General features: G+C 40.7%; 1 protein-coding gene across 1 annotated transcript in view; it reads right to left on the bottom strand.

The window, feature by feature from the left end:
- Positions 1-20,070, bottom strand: part of LOC134393382 (mucin-5AC-like) — a 68,968-nt gene that overhangs the window by 45,392 nt on the left and 3,506 nt on the right. Inside the window, exons 2-19 of the mRNA XM_063118409.1 lie at positions 19,181-19,312; positions 15,603-15,659; positions 14,418-14,679; positions 14,114-14,228; positions 13,542-13,632; positions 12,798-12,907; positions 12,366-12,582; positions 11,696-11,821; positions 10,237-10,354; positions 7,885-8,023; positions 6,986-7,096; positions 6,354-6,423; positions 5,334-5,471; positions 5,064-5,228; positions 3,974-4,068; positions 3,009-3,135; positions 1,648-1,900; positions 881-933 (exon numbers count right to left, since the gene is read on the bottom strand). Coding sequence (XP_062974479.1) covers positions 881-933; positions 1,648-1,900; positions 3,009-3,135; positions 3,974-4,068; positions 5,064-5,228; positions 5,334-5,471; positions 6,354-6,423; positions 6,986-7,096; positions 7,885-8,023; positions 10,237-10,354; positions 11,696-11,821; positions 12,366-12,582; positions 12,798-12,907; positions 13,542-13,632; positions 14,114-14,228; positions 14,418-14,679; positions 15,603-15,659; positions 19,181-19,312 — 2,379 coding nt within the window. The remainder of the gene's footprint in view (positions 1-880; positions 934-1,647; positions 1,901-3,008; positions 3,136-3,973; positions 4,069-5,063; positions 5,229-5,333; positions 5,472-6,353; positions 6,424-6,985; positions 7,097-7,884; positions 8,024-10,236; positions 10,355-11,695; positions 11,822-12,365; positions 12,583-12,797; positions 12,908-13,541; positions 13,633-14,113; positions 14,229-14,417; positions 14,680-15,602; positions 15,660-19,180; positions 19,313-20,070) is intronic.

Here is a 20,070-nt window from a genome sequence, read left to right as displayed (position 1 = left end):
TAACCTTAGGTTCACTTCATCCCATTTTCACATTAGTTTACAAATCATTTTTAGTAGAGTACTGAAAAAAAAATACTGTACAGTACTTAATCATACTATCCTCCCTTCATTCACCACACACACTCACACTGACACAAGTGGAAGTTTTGTCAAAGAAAACTTTCATAGTGCAGCTGCTGTGTCTTTTATGCACAACCTTGGTGTAGAATTCACTAATGGAATTTGTCACATACTATTTCTTGCTTCTTCCTTTTTAAGAACATTGGTGAATGCTTTGCTCTCTTGGGGAAATATTTCTGTTCCCCTGTGACAGCGTGTGACCTGATCTTATCTAGCAATTTGAACAAAGATGGTTTCAGTCTACTATCTGCATTTTTCCAGATTTCACAACAAAAAATGCTCTTTGCTATGGAAAGAGTTGCCAATAAATTTGCTTCAGAAAACGCTTGCCCCAATCCATCTCTAGTTATGTACATCTTGCTATGCATGGCAGCTATTGGCTCCAGATGCCAGTGCATGTTTCCAGTGGAGGCTGGTGACTCGAATGTCAGTGGGATGAGGAGTCTGCTCTGAGAACCAGTCAGAATTCCAAAGGAGCTATCCAAGGTATCCTGACTGGCTCTGACTGAAAGCAGATTCACCACACCACTCACACCAGAACCACCAGCCTCTACTGTATGTTTCCATCTGCTTTGAAAGATGGGGCATGAATAAGCATTGCACTGTTGGCCTGGATGCACATTCAGATGCGTACCTGCCTCAGCTGTGTGAGGGTAGCTGGCTTGCTTCCATGTGCAGATTACCCTTACTTGATTGGGTCAACTCTCTTCACTTTGAAAAAGCTTTCATAACAAGAGGAGAAATAAAATTGTGTTTTTACCTGGCTGTGGCTTCACTTCTCCAATGCACTGAAGTTCTCCTTTTGTGCAAGTGCTGTAAGAGAGTAAGGAAGTGTCTTACATTTAAAATCTGATGTAGTTATAATATGAGCAGTTGTTCTTACCTAGTTCAAGCCAACAATAACAATGCTGAAGAAGGATAGATTTTCCTGCTTCTGCTTACCACACTTTAGTTTCCCCATGGGCAGAAATCCTACAACTCTGCTACAGAGACCGACCCTTGTCTTTCTTGACTCCTGTTAGTTTACTGGAATGATAGAAGTGCAGCACAATTTTCACAATTGTGCTGCACAGCCTTTCCCCCCATTTCCTGGACAATAGCGTCTATGGAACTGACAACATACCAAATAAAACCCAAACTTTCCACACAGTTTTCAGAAATAAATGCGGGGGGGGGGGAATCCACAAGAGTTTTCAAATCAGAGAGTTTTGAGCATTTAGAAATGTTTTTGAGGCACAAAATATCTGATTTGTTATCAGACATTTAATTTAAAAAAAAATCTTTCAGTTTATGAATATAAAAATGTCTCAGGGCCAAATTCTCTTCCTTTGATACTTCTTCCTGTGATCATTCCTAATTTCCATTTACAATGCTTAAATTTTATTATTTATTTATTTATTTATCATATTTATACCCCGCTCCTCAGCCAAAATAGGCTCTCAGAGCGGCTTACACTTAGCAAAAAAGACATGGATGTTCATTATTCCTGTCATTGCAGAACAATGTTTATTTGAAATAACCTCATACCATAGGGCGCCATTTTCATGAACAACTTCTCCAGGTAGCAGGGGAGACCCTTTGTAGTAACAAGAGCAGGAGGGAGCAGGTACACATTTGCCATTTTCATCCATGTACATCCCTTCCTCACAGGTGCAGCCATCCACAGGGGTAAACTTAATGTTGCAAGTGACATCTGGCTCACTCAGAGCTCGGCAGGTGGGTTGGCAGGAATCAATGATGTAACTGTAGGTCAGGGTCTTGGGACATATTTGGTATTTGGCTGGGAAGAGGGAAGAGAAACAGATTATTTCGGGTGGTGGTGGTATTTTAGGGCTATTGGCACTATAAAGTACTAGATGTGGGAGGGAACAATATATATCCAAAATGTTTGCAGTGTTCATATGTATGTATATTCTGTCTCATGGCAGTAGTGGTTTGAATGAAACGTAGCTCATATAACAGATGTACTGTCTTGGGCAGATTTATGCAAAAAGGGCCTCTTCTGGTGTGACAATTCTATGTATTGGTCTTTGAATCAAGCTACATGATTCCAGGCTCATCTTAAAGGCATACCTTTGAAAGCTACATTGTTTCCCCCACCCCACCCCCATAGACTGCTCCAGTCTCTGAATTCTGAGGAGAAGGCCTTGCTTACCATATCACAGCCTACCGATGTGTGAAGTGTTTCTGGTGACAATGTAAAGCACATTCGCTTGCCTGGATCTTTCCCTGACCATTAGCATGGCCAGGTACCCCCTAGTTAGTTTGATGTGATGTTTTATTGATTGGCCTAGTAGAGGCTGGTGGCTCTGATGTCAGTGGAGCAGTGAATCTGCTCTAAGTTTCAGTCACCTTTTAGAATTCTGCCTAGTTTTAACTGAAACAGGAAGCAGATTGACTACCCCACTGACACTGGAGCCACCAGCCTCCACTGGATTGCCATTACAGTATTTTACCATGCTTTTATCTTGTGAACCACTTAGGGATTATTATTATTATTTTTTAAATAAAATAAAATAATGAAAAGCAATATAGAAATTTTCTGAAATAAATACATAAGTAAAGCCTCTTTTTAACTACTCAGAAAAATATGGCTTTTACTCCTGTCAAGATTACGTCGGTTTGTTTCCTCATGCTCCGCCATGGGAGTTTTGCTGGACTTTGCCACCTTGTGGTGAGCGAGCACTTTACTTCTTCTTGCCTCAGGGAAATTGCTGGCATCATTGTGGGATTTTCAAAGAAAACAACAATGGAGGAGACCCATAGATGTCCCAAATTCTCCCAAAGTTTTGCCCAGGATAAATGTACCAGTGGTCTAAACGTTCTTCTAGCCACTTTGGTTAGCATTTTGGTTGCAAAGTCCCTCTGATAGTTCCATCAATACTTACTGCAGATATTGGTCCTCCACCCTTTCAGCAGCACTCCTTTGGTAGCGCAGGCTCTGACATAGGAAGAGAGGGCGGCACACATGCAGTCCTCACTCCTTTCACAGTTACAGGTGTCAAACATACAGTTCTAGGAACACAGAGAACATTCAATTCATATTTATTGAAATCCCTCCCACACCTCCAGAGATATTTCCTTTTAAGCCCTCTCACACACACACATCATTAATAGCTTAGGTTGGATCTATATGCTTTGCAATATGGTGGTTGGGTGGGTGCAAATCTGCTTTCAACGTACAGATATATAAGGGTTTATGTCTCCTACATCTCCTCAGTATCATCTAGTGAAAGAAAAACACGACCATGCCATCATGCTCAGCATTTTCCTACCCTTACTCTCATTCATTGGCTGCCCCTTGTAAGGGGACAGGAAACGCTGAAGATCACACGATGCGTTTCATTTACTTAGATGTTTCCAGGAAGTCCTACGGGGTGGGGTGGGGGTATGCCATCTAATGGCAGCTATGCATCCCTTACAGTGTCATGTTAGGCCCTCACTTTATTATAAATCAGTAAAATTACTTGGACTTTACACATTTACTGCAGAATTTGTGCATGCGTCTACAAATATAATCTACACATAGGTGTATTTTTTCTTTGCACTTTACTAGTCACTTTAAATTGCGGGAGGGTTTACACCACTTTGTCAGAAGTTGGCAAACAATGTGGCCAGGCATGCAGAGTAGAACGATGAGATGTTTGTATTTAGTGGTGGAGCGAGAAATGTGTATGTTGGATTACAAGTTATGGGGATTAACAATAAACATTAAGGCACTTGGGAAGCTTGGCAGAAGGTAAATTAAAACCTTAGAGCAGTTTATCCAGTTTGGCAAGCTATTTCCCCCCCTCCCTCGGAGTTATTTTCAGATTCTTATTGGCACTCCAAGGGAACAGAACTTAGAAAGTACCGTGTGGTAAACAGCTGGATCGACTACAGAGTGGCACTTCTGAAAGGGCCCCTTTTTGTCTGTCAGCAGTCCACACCAATGGGAAGCATATTGTTCTGTGAAGAGAGAAGGCAACATGGTTTTCTTTCATTTCCTTTTTTGGTGATATTTTCTCTGTGACACATTATATAATAACACTATGAACTCAGTGGCATTCCAGCAGTGTAGCTGCGCAACTGTAAATCAGGGGTGGGTAACATTTTTGGGGGGGATCAGGGGCCCAGTTCTTACTTTGCGGACCCACTGTGGGCTGCCATGTCTGCCTGCTGAATTCGATGGCTATAGCACACACACACAAAAGTGTCTTGCTGCTTAATTTGGCAGACCACTATGGAAGGATAACTAAGACAAAATTAATTTTTTTTCAATCTAAATTTGTCCTGTTTAGGGTTTGCCAAATTAGGCAGCAAAACGCCATGTTTTTGTGCTGCCACCACCAAATTCAGCAGGGTGTGAGTGGCAGCAGTGCAGCCTACAGTGGTCTGGGAGGTCAGAAGTGAATGTGCCTTTCAGTGGAGTGCACATTCACATGTGGCCTACGTCTTGCTCATCCTTGCTATAATCGAAAACACACATTACTTTAAATTCATAGCAAGCAAGTATGACTTTTTTCTCTTTTTTTCTCTAGAGTTAACACAAGGGCCCCAATCTGAGACCCAACTTGAAATCCTCCCTCAGCCACAAAGTTCATAAGGGGTGACATCCAACATCATACAAGTGAATATCTGCTGGTGGACAGACATCGCTGGAGATCTTTGGCCAGTTACACTGTCTTAGTCTAACCTATCTCACAGGGTTGCTGTGAGCATAAAATGAGAGAGGAAAGAATAATGTATGCTGTTTTGAGCTCTTTGGAAGAAGAGTGAGGTGTTGTTTTTAATGGTCAGAATGACCTTTAAGTCCCTCTCAGCCCTAGACATGGGGAATTTTAAGCTTATAAGAGTTAATATTTCAGAGTCTTTCTAGGTCTCTGTTTTCTATTAACCAAAGAAGAATTTTATCATTATGACCTAGGAGAAAACTGGCAAAATATTTTCCGCCATGAACATACCATTTTCTATGCTGAGAGAACATGGGTTCTCAAATATGTTCTTGATGTTGGGGCAATCTGCCTGTGTTTTCCAGGTATTGGCAAAAGCAGCTGCGGTTCCTTCTACCACTCCGCTGATGGCTGTGAAGTCGTCTGTTTGGGCGCTGTTGAAATTTCCACAGAGACCTGAGACAAAGCCAGGAAGAGGATGTTTAATCCTTCATACCATATCAAAACCATTTCGCTGAAGATGCCCTCTATGTATTGAGAACGGCTCATTGCTTCACTTACCGCATGCCTGCCCTTTGTAGGCTGGGTCCAAGTGCACATAAAGTTGCATGATAGGTACAAACTGGATCACCAACTGCAACCCAAAAGTTGTGTCGATGATGATGAAGAATGATGAAGGCATAAAGATGGTGGCGTTGGCTGTGGAAGCAGAACATAATAAAGCAGTTTTCAGATGGAATCTAACATTTTATGGTTTACCATGGTTAACAACTGTTTATACCAGATGTATTAACTATTTTCCATGGTTAGTAAATAAATGTCTACTATGAGAGTATAGTATTAAATATGGATTTAAAATCCTAAGAACATAAGGAGAGCCCTGCTGGATCAGACCCAGGGCCTTTCTACTCTATCATCCTGCTTCCCTCAATGGCCAAGAAGATGCCTGTGGGTAGTTCAAAAGCATGACATGAGGGCAAAAGTGGGCAATAGCTATTCTCCTGCTCTTGTTCCCCAGAATCCTATACATTGTTAATCTGTGTCTAATAATTTTAGTGCCAACTCTAGCAAAATGCTACATCTTGATGGAACTCACTAAAAGAAGAACATTCAATTTTAAAGGTACACTAGTTGTTCTTGCATCAAATAGTTAACTATCACCACATCCCTGGTTTTCATTTTCATTGACCAAAACCAGTTCCTTATGGCAGTTTCTAAATTCAGACTTGCTTCCTTTCAATGACAGCATGTTTGCAATGCTATAAAAGATGGACTTGCGACATAAACCATCTTCCCAGTCTTGCTATTGCCTACTGGAATGGGGCTGCTGTACCCATAAGGCTTGTCCAGTACATTTTGATTTGGGAAGAAATGTGGGTATGGCACAAGTCCCTCAACTGAAATATAGTTGGAGGCCTGCTTGAGCATACAGCTTAGTGCACCTAGACCTCTGTAGTAACTACTTTCCTACAACTCTTTGAAGAGAACAGTCATTGGGATGACACATAAGCTACAATAAAGACATGAAACAGAATTTTGCTCTTATATTGACTGTAATAACAGAGAAAAAGGAGAACTTACACACTGAGACGGGCAGTTGGGTGAGGATCATATTCACATACACAACCCCAGTAGGCTTGATCACAATTACCTGACAGAGAAGAAAAGGCAAAATAATGATGAGCAAGCATGGTTAGAAATAGGACCTCTACCACAGTACTTCCTTCAGCCACATAGATTTCCACTTTACAAAGGGAAAGTGCTTGTTTTCTTTATGCCGCACTCTTTTTTATTAGCATATACAATTTATATTGTATTGGACTTGTGGCAGTGAAGCTTCGGATAGGAACTGGTTGAGCTGGGGATGGAGTGTTCGTAAATATTCCAACTATTCAAGAAACAAAGAAAGTTGCTAGAAAGTTTGGAACAGTTTTTATGAGTGTGGAAGGTCACACAAGGAAACTGAAATTTACTGTTTGGAACTGGTCAGTCAGTTCTTTTGGTGCAGTTTTCTAGTTTAACTTAGTTGTTACAAACGGGAATTAAAATTAGGAAATTAGCAGAGGACATTTCAAGATGGAAGAACTATTGGTAGAATTCTTTTCGATACATCTGAGGAAAGAAAGCAGCCCCTGAGGAAGGAAATTTTCGAAATGCATTGGACTATTTAGCTTGAAAATATACATTTGGACTTTCTTGTTTTTCATACTTACTGTCTGTGATCCACCTATGCTGATTGCTATGCCTTTAAGGCATGTCTCACTGTCTGTCAGGCCACACTTTCGAATTTCTCCCAGGACAGTGAAGAGATTGCTATCACAGAGCTGAAAGTGAAAAAGCAAAGCATTAGCAGCTGGCATCGTGTGAACGAGATGCATCAATTATTGTAGGGATTTTGAGCAAATTGGCTGATTTATTTAAAATAACTGTATCCCATGGAACCAAAGTTATATCTGTTTTGGCTCTGAGGGAGCATGCTGATTCCAAGGGAAAGACCAATGCCATTAGCCCTGTCAATATGGCCGCGTCATTCAGATGCAGCCTGCACCAAAGACCACATGAGAACTGGAACTTGGAATTTTTCAAGCCTCATTCCATCTCTATAACCACTAGACCGTTGATTTAACAATGGGCCAGTTCAGACAACACCCTAAGCCATGGTTAGGCCCCCTAACCCATTTGCAGCAAATGGTTACTGAGCATGTTTAAACTGTGGTTATGTAGCTACCATAGTTAGGAATAGATCACAGAACACCCTAAGCCATAATGTTTAGCTCAAAATGCTTAACCACTGTGGCTTAGCATGCCGTATGAACTGTGTCAATGAATGAAACAGCCATTCTACAAGTGAAATCTCTGAAGAGTGCCACTACAGTGTTTTATTATTATGGATCTACTGCAAAGGTTTATTGAAATCATTTTTTAATTACTGATTTTATTGTAAATTCTGCTATATTAGAAAAATAATGCAGATGCTTGAACTAAATCAAACTTTCTTCCTGTTCCATTTTAACCAACCTTTTCCAAGCCATTGTTATCCCTTTGATTAATACATACAGGAAGATTTTCAATTCGAAACATCTCCTGAAAATTAAGATTCCATTTTGATTACCTTAGTTAGGACGTAGCTACAGTCTCCAAAGAAGGAGTACTGTTTCTCATCAAATGTTGAGATGTGGGAGCCTCCTTCAATGGAGCACATGCCAGGGCAGGAAAGGCTGACACAGGACCATTTGCCTCCAATACATTCACTGAAGAAAAGACAGAAGTGTTGCATCAGGTGCCATAAACAAACAAAAAATGAAAAAATAGCACAATAATAATAATAGTAATAGTAATAATAATAATAATAATAATAATAATAATAATAATCTGCATTGGATGCCTTGACAGAAAGGTGGTATAAAAATGTATTAAATACATAAATATTAATTAACAACGTTTCCTTAGGTATTCCATAGCATTGTTTCTTAGGGGGCTACAACCATGTTAGTAATCTTATACTGCATCAATAGTCATGAAATCATAACCCCTGTATTCTCTAAGGCTCTGTATTTCAAAACAGGCTGCAAAAAGCAGTCTTAGGCCTTAGCTAGATCTACCGTTTAATCCAGGACGGAGGAGGGAAGTTCTCATGTTGTGTTTAACTCGAGATCCTTTCTCCATTTACATGTGAGGTGCGACGACCTCAGGAAGTGAGGTGTTGCGCCCACCGTTTTTTTTATTTTTAAAGAGGACAGAGCGCACAAACGCTCGTGCACTGAAGGTAAGTTTTTTTTAAAAAAAAAAATTAAGTACTTTCTCTGCTCCCCCCACCCTAACCCAGATGGGCTGAGGAGCGCTGTGCCCCACGTGGAGCTGGGTCAAACCACAGCAATGGGCCACACCTTCCGCGGTCTCGGGCTCAGCCCGGGACTGTGAAAAAAGCGGGCCCAAAGGGGAGGGCTCTATCCTGGGACAAGGGACGGATCATCCCTCCCTCATCCCGGGATCCCCTGTGCGTCATGTGGAGGCACAGGGTTGATCCCAGGGTTCGCCCCGTGACAAAGCCCAGTCTAGCTAAGGCCTTAGGTTTAATTTGGAGTTTGAACAAAAGCTTCATTAGCAAACATACAGGCTTGTGAAATAGCCTCTTTTCTTTTCTTTTCTTTTCTTTTCTTTTCTTTTCTTTTCTTTTCTTAGGGCACAGTCCTATGGTCTGCTTGGATGTCCCTGAACAAGACTGCTATGCCCTGCTGGGGCTGAAGCCAGAAGGGCAGGAAAAGTGGTGGAGGCAATTTTCACCTTTATTGGAAGGAGGCTAGAGGAGGCTCAGAATAAATCGTATCCTGGCTTCTCTGGTCTCCTCCCCTCTCCACCTACTGGAATGCCCCCCTTTCCCTTTTGGAATATTTGTAAATATTTTTTTCAACAGGTTTATTTGCCGGGTGGGCACATTGGAAGCATTTGTAGGATATTTCAGAAGTAAGATGCAATGCAGCATGAGGAGCTGCTGCTCAGAAAAGAAAGGCAGAGATTCTTGGTGTATCTTCCACTCTTTTTAAAGAACTGAATCTCTTTCTTTCTTTCTTTCTTTCTTTCTTTCTTTCTTTCTTTCTTTCTTATAAAGTTTTATTTTTAATCTGCATTTTATTGTTAGCCAACTTGAGCGCCATTTTGGAAAGGTAGAATTTAAATGAAATATTTAAAAATAAAAATAAAACAACATCGAAGAATTGGGGTGTCACATAAAAAGATCTAAATTCCAGAAAAAAACACCTATTCAGGAAGAAAAAGCAAGTAGGCTGTGATTCTATGGTCCCAGGGAGGGGATTTTTTGGATCTCCCCTTCTGAGGGTGCAGAGAGAGGTCCACTCTCAGAGAAGGGGGCACAACCTCACAAATCACTTCCATGAGGCTGCAGATAGGTCCACTTCTGGTGCTACTCCAATGTTGGAGCTCCAGTAGCAGAGAGGCAAAAAGGAGGTGTTCCCTGGGTGTGCCCAGGAAGATCTGAGATCTGCAGGGTCTAATGCTTTCCCACATCACCAACATATCCCCAGAACAGGTGAAAAATTACACCGGGCCTGGAGCTGGAGCAATTCATTTCAGACCTGTAGGTAGCTTAAATTTTCAGGTAGAGGGAGGAGTAAAAAAAGTAGTCAGGGTTGTACACTATTAATATTTATTAATTTGTAAAAATAATTTAGGAGGGACAGGGAAGGTTTAGGGGGCGTTAGGCCCCCCTAGCCTCCCCCCTCAGCTATGGGCCCAGTTCATTTAAAGTTAAAAAGAAGAGAAAAAAGGCTAAGAATGGCCAGATCAAACAAACGAACAAGCCATGTAACATTCATTGTTCAAACAAACAAGCCATGTAACATTCATTGTTCAAACAAACAAGCCATGTAACATTCATTGTTCAAACAAACAAGCCATGTAACATTTTCATTGCTCAGTGATAGGATTGAATCAGTGGGTTTCTTACCATGAAGTGCACTGGGATGAATAAGAAGCTCCAGGGGCATAAGTAGCCCCATTATAAGTACAGTAACAGTCCTTATTTGGGATGCAGCCAGAGTTGTTAATGTCATCAAACAGAGTGCCTAAAGGAAGGTGATAAATCCGCAGTGAAGTTACTCATAAAGATTTCATTTTTGTGAACCGCCGAGGGAGCTTCGGCTATTGGGTGGTATAAAAATGCAATAAATAAATAAATAAATAAATAAATAAAGTTTAAGAATGGTGGAGTGCATGCCCTGTTTGTGGGCTTCCCAATGCATTTGGCCAGCTGCTGTACTATACAGGATATTGATACGATGCAGCAGGGCTGCTCATATATTATGATAAAGTGAAGTGAGATAGTGAGACCCATTCTCTGCCAATGGCCTCAAGAACCTAGTAGTTATACAAGTACAAAATATCAAATCCTGTTCAAAAGTAATTTATGCTAAGACTTATACTACACTATGAAGGAATAAATCTCCTAGGTTAATTCTGAGCTACGTGACTTCTTGGCTTCAACTTACTTACTACCACTGTAAGTTTTCATTATTTTGTAAACTTCTGTCATCTTCAGATACCTTAAGTGTTTCTTTGACAGGATTATCATAACCCTTTTAGTTGCCTTTTCTATGTCTTCCCCTGTGCTATTTTTTTTTCCTTGTTGAGGTCTGGCCAAGAAGCTAATCTTACGACATCCATAAGTGTCTCAGTTCATGTTGTTCTTTTGAATTGACATGGCCAAACTACATGACACTAAATGCATCACATGGAAGCATGTTGGAATTTGTTTTAATGGAAATGTCAGTGTGCCCCCGCCCCCACTTTTCATTGGAACCACAACATGCGGTGAAGGGAGAATGAACCCTTCCCTACCCAGCCAAGATCCCAATGAAAATCACCTTTCTGCAAGAGCCCTGCAGTGTGAGTGTATAGGGATGACAGAATGAAATCAATTTAAGAAAACATAGGAGAAACAAAAAATCTTTCTTTGAATTACTTTTTCCTTCTGCACAATCTGGGGAGAAATTCACTCAAGGCAAATTTCATGAGCAACCCTAACTTTTATCAAGAGAGGTTGAGTAACACCAATTAAGACGTCCCCATTTAAGACTGAGGAAACTGCTTTCGATGGAAGGCTTTTTAAAAACACTTAGATACCAGGTTAAGGCCTTTCTCTTTAAGCAGGCATTTAACCTTTAATCTATTGCTTTATTAATTTTACTACTGGCTTCTAAATGCTTTTTTAAAAAAAACATTTTTAATGTTTAATTATTATTTTGATATTTTTATTGTATTATTGTTGTTGTTTGGTTTTATGATTGTAAATCACCCTTAGAGCATTGGGCAATTGGGCAATGTACAAATTTAGTAAACAAACAAACAAACAAACAAACAAACAAACCAATCAATCAATCTAATAAAGGACATTGATGTTGACCTACCTGGGGGACAGAAGCAGCCATCCATACAGTGTTCTTCGCAGAGCTGGGACCTTTCAGAATTGGTACAAGTATCAGAGCAGGGGGATCCACATTCTTGGTACTGCATGTTGAAAGGACATGACTTGGCTGAAAGCAGAAATGAATTATGTGATGTTAGATAGCCCCGATATACCAGGGTGTTGCTATTTTCCTGAGGTGAAAATTGCACAGAAGTTTAACCATTGGTGATCCATGTTCTGGTCCTCTGCAACATTTCATGCAGCAGGAGCATGGAAAACAAGTTGTTTGAGAAAAGGTTGAATGAACTGAGTATGATTAGGGGTGGGGATGAGGTAGTGGCACTCTTCAAGAGTGATGGCACTCTTCAAATACCTGAAGGGCTGTCATATGTAAGAAGGTAATGGCTTGTTCTCTTCTGTCCTAGAGGGAAGGACTACATTGAATGGGTTTTATAAAAAAGTAGATTTCAGTTGAATGGAACGAATTACAAGGGGGTGAAGGTTCTCCTTGCTGGGGGGGGGGGGTCTTCTGTTACAGATACTCTAGCTCTGGATTTCCTGCAGCGAGCTGGTGTGTGGATTAGATGGCCTATGAGGGCCTGTCTAATTCCTCAGGTTTGGTGCCAAGGATTTCTCAGAGAGAAGTAAGTCCCTTTCAGAGAGGTCCTTACCACACAGACTTGGAGTTCTCCATTCAAGTGGCTCTCCACCAGCATGGGCACATTGCCTGGAGTATTCAGCAAAGGTGTCACAAATGCAGACTTCCATCACAGATTTATCACAGTTGCACAGATCTTGTATGCAAGCATCAATATAATCTTGCACGTCAACGAGTGCGTTGCAGCTCATAAATGCTTTGCCAGTCAATATGGTGTGGCAGATAGTACTCTGGAAGCAGGAAATGAACAGTGTTAAAATGTTAGGCTTTATAAAGCATTGGTTAGTTATTGAACTGCGACTGATTTTCACCAATAATATGTATAAATTCGCATTTATTTCCAAGAATTCATTTTTCTTCTGCATTCTCTGAACATAGAGGGAAGGGAAGGAAAAGGAACACATTTCCCTTAAAAAGAAAGTACAAAATAATGGAAGATCCTTACAAACTCATGGCTGCAATTGCTTGCGGAAGAAGGGAGAGGATCTTGGCATTGCTCTGTGGGTCCATCCATCTTTTGCATGTTTCCAAATTGCACAGGATTCAGCTGGATGTCTGCAGTAAACATTGCACAGCATTATTTTCAAAGCAGCCATACTAAAATTGTGCATGGAGCAAGAGCAGATGGGGAAAAGCCAGCACACAAATCTGGGATGGAACAAGCCACAAGTTTATTAGCTTTATACCAGAGAAGGGCAAAATTCACTGGTGTAATGCAGCCTGCTATTTTTCTTTACTTTTGTCTAAAGAAATCAATGAGTCTTTTTCTTTTCTTTTTTAAAGATTCCCTTGGGAGGGGAAATTTTGTGACAAAAACAGGTGGGCAGGGGAAAACTGCTCTCTTTTGTATCTGGTCACTTTAGTATAGCTCCTTCAGTTTTAGCTGTTGTGATGAAGTGGGAATTTATGCATGCATACAAATGACACTTTCAGAAATTCCCTTTTTTATACAACTGTTAAAGATACAGGAGCCCTGTCCTCCTTTCCCTCTGGACACCCTACATTTGCTAGAGATCAGTTCAACAGACAAATCTTGATCTTTTTAAAATAATACACAGCTCTCAAAATCAACAGTCATTCACCCGAGTGTTTGCCAAAATAAACATTGTTGTTTTACAAATGAACTGATAAGCCTCTCACTTTTAAAGGCAATAAAAACAGAACTGCCTGTGTTGTTTTTGTTACTTACTGTTTGAAATGAATTCATTGTATGTTGGGATTCCGTTAAAGTCTCCACAAAGACCACAGGTTTGATTAGCGTATTTCTTATTCAGTTCCAGCTAAAACAAGATAGAAAAAGCACTATTTAACTATAGTAAAACTATAAAAGGTATCACAAATGAAAATGAGACTTGATAGTAGGTTTTGCATGAGATTGGTGAATTTTGCAGGTTAACCGCTTAACTGTAGACATGAGCCAAATATTTACCTTTCGGCTGATTTCTAATGGCTGATAGTAGGATTTTGTATCCTCTCCAGTTTTGAAATTCTCATTGAATTTCCATGTCAAAATGACTATGGTTTAGCATGATGTTGAGTTTAGCATGTCAAGCTTAGCATGATGAGAACAAGTCAAAATGAGCTTTAGTCAAACAGTCTTTCCCTTATAGTGTGGTAACCACAAGGAGGAGTTTGCTTCTGATTTCAATTAATCACAGAGTTTACTGTATCGTAACTCCAAAATGCAGTTAATGTTAACCATGGTTTGATTCAACAAAATCACACTATGAGTTTCTTGCAATATCTGGAATTGATTCTTACCAGAAGGGCATCCTCTTGGTTCCACATTAACAGCACGCCTAACTTGGCAGCAACATACACATAACCTGACCTTCTCTCAATCAGCATTCCTGAATGGCTGTAAGGCAACTGTTCACTGGAAATAAAACAAATTGCAAGTGATGGTGGAGATGACAAACAGAACACCTCTCATTCACAAATATCCACCTTAACTTTCTAAGAACAACATCTTTCAGGGCACCCTCTTTTCTGGTCCCCAATGTAACTGGAATTTGTAGCAGTAAAATAACAGGAATAAGATCGTTCATAAAGAGACTGAACTTACGGTTCACCATTGACAACAACGGTGTTTGGAGTCAGTTCAATGACCGAGCCATCAAGTTTCATGATCACATGACCAATAACAGTAGCATTCTGAATCTCAGAGCGCCTTATCTGGATGTTGAAGTCTTCAAAGGTGGATTTGCAGTTGGATGCAAAGACATAGTTGCAGAGTCCAGGGAAATGGTAGATGTCTCCATCAAAGGTCTTGAAGTGGAAGTTGCCCCATGTGCTACACACTCTCCCATTGTGAGCAGGGTTTCCAGCTGGAGATTCAAAGCAATCTGTGAGGTTCTCCCCAAAGCCATACATCTAAGAATCACAGTCCCAACTGGTCTACTAAATCAGGGGTGCAAAAAGTGCACCCACTCTCAAGCCCTGTTTGGTGGGTTCCCATGAAAAGAAGGAAACTTATTCTAGGAATGGACTCTACGGTACCTGCCATAGAAGCCTCATTCCTAAAGCAACCCTGGAGCATCTAGGGAGTAGTGTTTGAAGCCTCACGCATGTTTCCCAGGATACTGTAGGAACAAGGCTTCTTCGGCAGGAACCAAAGAACCTGTTCTGAGAGTATTATTTCCTCTCTCTCTTCTACCCACCTTGAGAGAAATCGAGGCAACTGAGTATGCGATGTCAAGATATTCTAGCAAGAGAATGGATTTGAGAGAGAAGAAGTAGGAGCCAAGATTCCTGGATGGCTGGGATGTTTGAAAACTGTGATTTCTGGGAGGATGGTTGGTTTTATCTGATCAAGACTTCTGACATTCTTTTGGGCTAGAGTTTGATTTGAGTGAGTGAGGTGTGTGTGTGTATGTAACTTGTATGTTGCAAATGAGTTGTATGCAAATATATATGTGCATGTGGGTGTGTGCCCTATCCCATCTCAGAGGACACCCAATGCAATCCTTGTGATTGAAAAATGCGTGCATCCCTGTTCTACATCTACGTTCTTTCAAAATATGGCCATATAATATTCCCTTACTTGATCGCTGTACCAACCAATAGCTTCCTTTCTCTTGTGTTTCTCCCCTTTTCTAGCTAATGCTAAATGCTTCAGATTTCAGTCCCTCAATCTTCCTTTCTGTAGTACACTTGCTGAAGACACATTGAAGTGAATGGGACTAAACTCAAGTCACTGATATGAAGATTACAGTCTAAGATTCATAAATCTGAACTTGGGTCAACTTACCTTTGACAGCCAGAGTTGTTCTCAGTGTAGAGAGGGTGGTCACAGGGCTTGGAGGAGCTAATGTGGAAAAAACTGAAGGGAGGAAATACTATTATAGCTACTGAAAGAAATATATCTGCAGTGTAATAATAAAAGGGTGAAAGTCAGTTCTCCAAACCTCATTCATGATTGGAGTCCTAATGCTAAGACACCTTTGGTGCTCAATACTGCTGTACTTTTCTCTTCTCACTTTTGGCACACTGGACGGTGTGATTTTAAAATGAAAGTTCCAGGGCCATTCCACATGTTTTTCTAGTGAGCTAAGTCATCAGAAGATTCAGTGGCTAGAAATGTAATCTGGAAAGCACCAGTAATGATAGCAACCTTTTGTGATATTAGCAGCCCCACCCTCTGTGTATTTACTTGGAAGTACATTTATTCCCAAATAGGTTGGCACTGAACTGCAGATAAAACATCTTTTAATAAAAAATAATAATGGGGAAGCTTATTGATGTCACACTATCACTTTCACCAGGAATGAAATGTCAGAAGTGTCCAAACTGGTAGTAAACAGAACTTATATTATCAAAATTGCCAATATGATGCCAACTTTTCTTAGGTAATGAGGTATGTCTCACACAGAGCACAACTTGAATCTGATACCAGCCTCTCCCAGTTAAAAGCAGTCACGTTGATCATTAATTTGTTTCCCTTTACTTAATGCAAGGGCCTCACGCAAAACCCTAGCAAAACGAGAGAGATTAAACCCTTTCACTACATTTGGATCTCAATTTTAAATGGAAGTGGAACAATATATTAGGGTTTCAGTGGTTTACAAAATGTCATAACATTTTCAGAATACCTCATTGCTGAAAGTGCATGGAAAGAGTTTGGGATGGAATGTATCTTGCCTAGGGCATGGCAAAGAACATAGCATGGTAGTCTTGTGTTGCTGCACTGAAGCTCACTGAATGTAGAGTGAGGGAAGGAGACCTCAAGCGTCATCACGGGGGGGGGGGAATCACTTTTCCTTACCGTCACTTCTCCGCCCCCACTTTTGTCCTTCATTACTTTCTCTTTCTGGTCAGAGAGGAAAGAGGAAGTAAACAAAGACCACATGGCCCATTCAGGGGCTGTTTTTAATCATGCCACTTTTCCTGCATACAGCAGGAGATCATGGCACATTCTGGGTTGTTTTTTGTTTGTTTGTTTTAAAAAAGTCAGATTAAAAGGAGTGGGAGGCATGCGGGAGGCAGATGTCATCATCTAAAGAATGTGTGATAAAATGCTTGTCTGGTGATGCTCCTCATCTTCTTGCGTCATGGATTCTGACTCTGAGCTAGCCCTGATGCAGGAACTGCTTTCAGCTTTCCTTACAGCAGTGCCTACCCTGTACAACACATGGAACCCCACACCATCCAGGAAGGTGGAGAGAACAGTATTTTCCCCACCCACCCTTACAGAGCATCTTACAAGTCTAATTGGCTCCAGTTGCCACCCATGTTTTTGTGGCTAATCCCTAGGACTGAGATGCCAATCCCATGAAAGGACGTCTACTACACGGAGCATCAAACTCTCTGTAGGTTCCAAAACAACTCCCTGTTTCTTGTGTTTTCTGCAAAGGAGCTCTGATAAGGATGTTCAGCAGAAGATTTTTTTAAAAAATGCCTCTATATACTCTGGAAGAGTATATAACTGGTTTCAATTCTTCACAGCTCCGACAAATAGTGAATTATATGATACGTATACTGTAGCTTATTTCAAGGACCATTTTGAGCATCCTTTGCATAATATATGCCAAAGAAATTTATCTGAAAATTCCTTACTTATATATTAACATTTCATACTTAACCTAGACTGTGAAACCTAATTAGTATCATATTAAGTCTTAAAGCAAGAGAGAACCCTAGGGTAGATTATTCTGGCTGTAAATTTCACTAAGTGATGAAAACTGGTAACTGAGGGTGAGATCCAGCATATGTTTAATTCTCTTCTATTGAATTCAATGGGACTTTAAAAGTATTTGACCTTGGCTGAATCATGCCCAGTTCTTTTCAAAATTTCTTTGACCTTTTCCTGTCATTCTCCCAAAACTGTTGCTCTTACTTTAGCTAAAGAGATGCAGGGATTTGGCGCAAATAAACTAAACAGATGTTATACAATTTATTGTAGAAGGGACAGTAATATTGTCTGCAGGCAATGTAGATAGCTTTATCTAATTTAGGACCACAAGAATTCATAGTGATAAAATTACTAAGTGGAGATGCAGAAACTTCTGCAGCCCTTTGGGAGGAATGGAATTAGCACACAAGAACAAAAGGCTATGTACTATAATACTCACTATCATGGGTGTACCACTTGTACACCCATGTTCACTCAGATTATATTTGTACACCTATTTTACGCAAACATAGTTCTAGATTAGATACCGGCACAGTGTGTTAGTGTTTGTGTATTCCTTAACTGATGAAAATGAACATAATCTCAATGCAAGCAGAATTCATCCACTGCACACAATCTGAGAATCCATTCGTATTGCCCTGCATGTTTTTCGTGGGTAACCAAGTTAGTAACGTGGAAGGCTCAGCTTTCACTTTGAAATAGAAAAGTACAGAGGCAGCATGTGCAATTAGTTACTGTTCTAAAACTAAATAGGAAGTAAACAAACATTAATTTTAGTTTCGCTATTGCTTCACAGCTACCAGCCATGAGGCTGGGATGCAAATCTATGAAAAGGAAAGCAAGCAAGCGACTGGCATTATCCAGCAAACATTGGGCACAAAGAGAGAAGCCTTGCTGTAGCTAAGGTGTCATGCCAGTCCCTGCTATTCTTCTGTCCAGCTCCAGCTTGCCAGTTTGCCTCCCAAACTGTGCCCAGCATTGGCAGAGTCTGACACTTTTTGCCCGGTTATATCTGGGGTGCTGCCAACATTCCTGTGCCCACCTCCTGTTCGCCTGGAAAAGAAACAATGGAGCAAATATGTTCTCCATTGCTCCCGAACATAGGACCCAAACCAATAGGTTGAAACTACAAGTAAGGGGATTTTGACTAAACATTAGGAAGTATGTCCTGATGGCACAAGCTGTTTGACATTTAAACAGGCTGCCTCAAAAAATGGTGGACTCTCTTTTGTTAATTTGTAAGCAGGGCCTGAGTGGCCACTTTTGGGGTGTGCTGCAATAGTGGATTTCCTGCATTAGCAGGATATTGGAGACCTTTGAGGTTGCTTCCAAACTCTATGATTCTAGTAGCTCTACCTCTTTTGGTGCAAGGCCACCACTAGGACACTGGCTGTAAGAAAAGCCCTGTAATAGCTATGGTGCTGCCTGCCTGTCATTGCTCTTCCTCTCTCAGCCTGCATGTTCTCTGCCCACATGCTGCTGCCCATTTCAATGAGAGAGACACTGCTGGCTGCTATGCCCACTGGCTGCTGATTCCCCTCCCTCCTCAATAAGAGAAAGAGACAGTGCCCACATGCTCCTGCCAGGCCATCAATTCTGCTCTTCTCCCAGAAAGCTTGGTTGAAATTGGACATGGTGCAGCCTAATCCCTCAACAACCCCACCAGCCCGTGCCCAAATATTATTACAAACACCTACCATCATGTGTCGGCTGCACAGACAGATAGTCTTCATACTGTTGATCATAATGCTGGTACTGGGATTGCTGGTCCTCATATTGTTGTTGCTGGTCCATGTACTGGGACTTCGAATCTTCATATTGGGCTTGGACTGTAGCAACAGTTAAAAGAGCAAGCAAGCAAGAATGCTTATGGACTTCATTAAGTTGTCTATCTGTGACAATTCAGTGAACTGTTACCAAGACTATTATTTCTTAATTAAAATGTTTTTCCAGCCTATTTAGGAGCATAGATTTCTCATTTTTTCAGGGGCGGGGCATGGGTCTAACTTTGGAAAAGAGGGCTAGTCTTCTTTGTTTACATTTATGTATATATTTCTATTTCTGGAAACGATCCTTCATCAACAATGGAACCTAGAGTTTTAAAGCCACATATTAAAATAACAACTACTCAACAAAAATATTACATTTTAATTATAATATTATGATGGTTTACACACTACCCTATCACCCATAGTCCTATACAATATACCAGTGTTTTTCAAACTTTATTTCTCCTGACCCAGTAGAATAATATCACATACCCTCAGGACCCTATTCCTGTGCTTTGTCTGAAAATGTCTGACATGTAATATGCTTTTGACTCATTAGTCAAGAGCAATTCTTCTCCCTCCATTGTTTCTTCATAAAGAAACACACAGTAGTGTGCCTCCTAAGAACCTGCTGAATATAGTGTTATGTGTTTGGGGATCAGTCTAAATTACCTCCAGGGAGCCCTTATAACTCAGTGTCTCTGAGTAAAGAGATTAAGGATTCCTGTCCCCCGCCACTGTAATTGCTAAATGGGTAACCTTTTGTCCTACAAGGCCTGAGGGGGGTAGGAGGAAATGAATCTGGGGAAGCCTGAACC

Source organism: Elgaria multicarinata, chromosome 2 (assembly GCF_023053635.1).
Source record: "Elgaria multicarinata webbii isolate HBS135686 ecotype San Diego chromosome 2, rElgMul1.1.pri, whole genome shotgun sequence".
Classification (NCBI taxonomy): Eukaryota; Metazoa; Chordata; class Lepidosauria; order Squamata; family Anguidae; genus Elgaria; species Elgaria multicarinata.
This window is presented reverse-complemented; position numbering and strand designations above follow the sequence as displayed.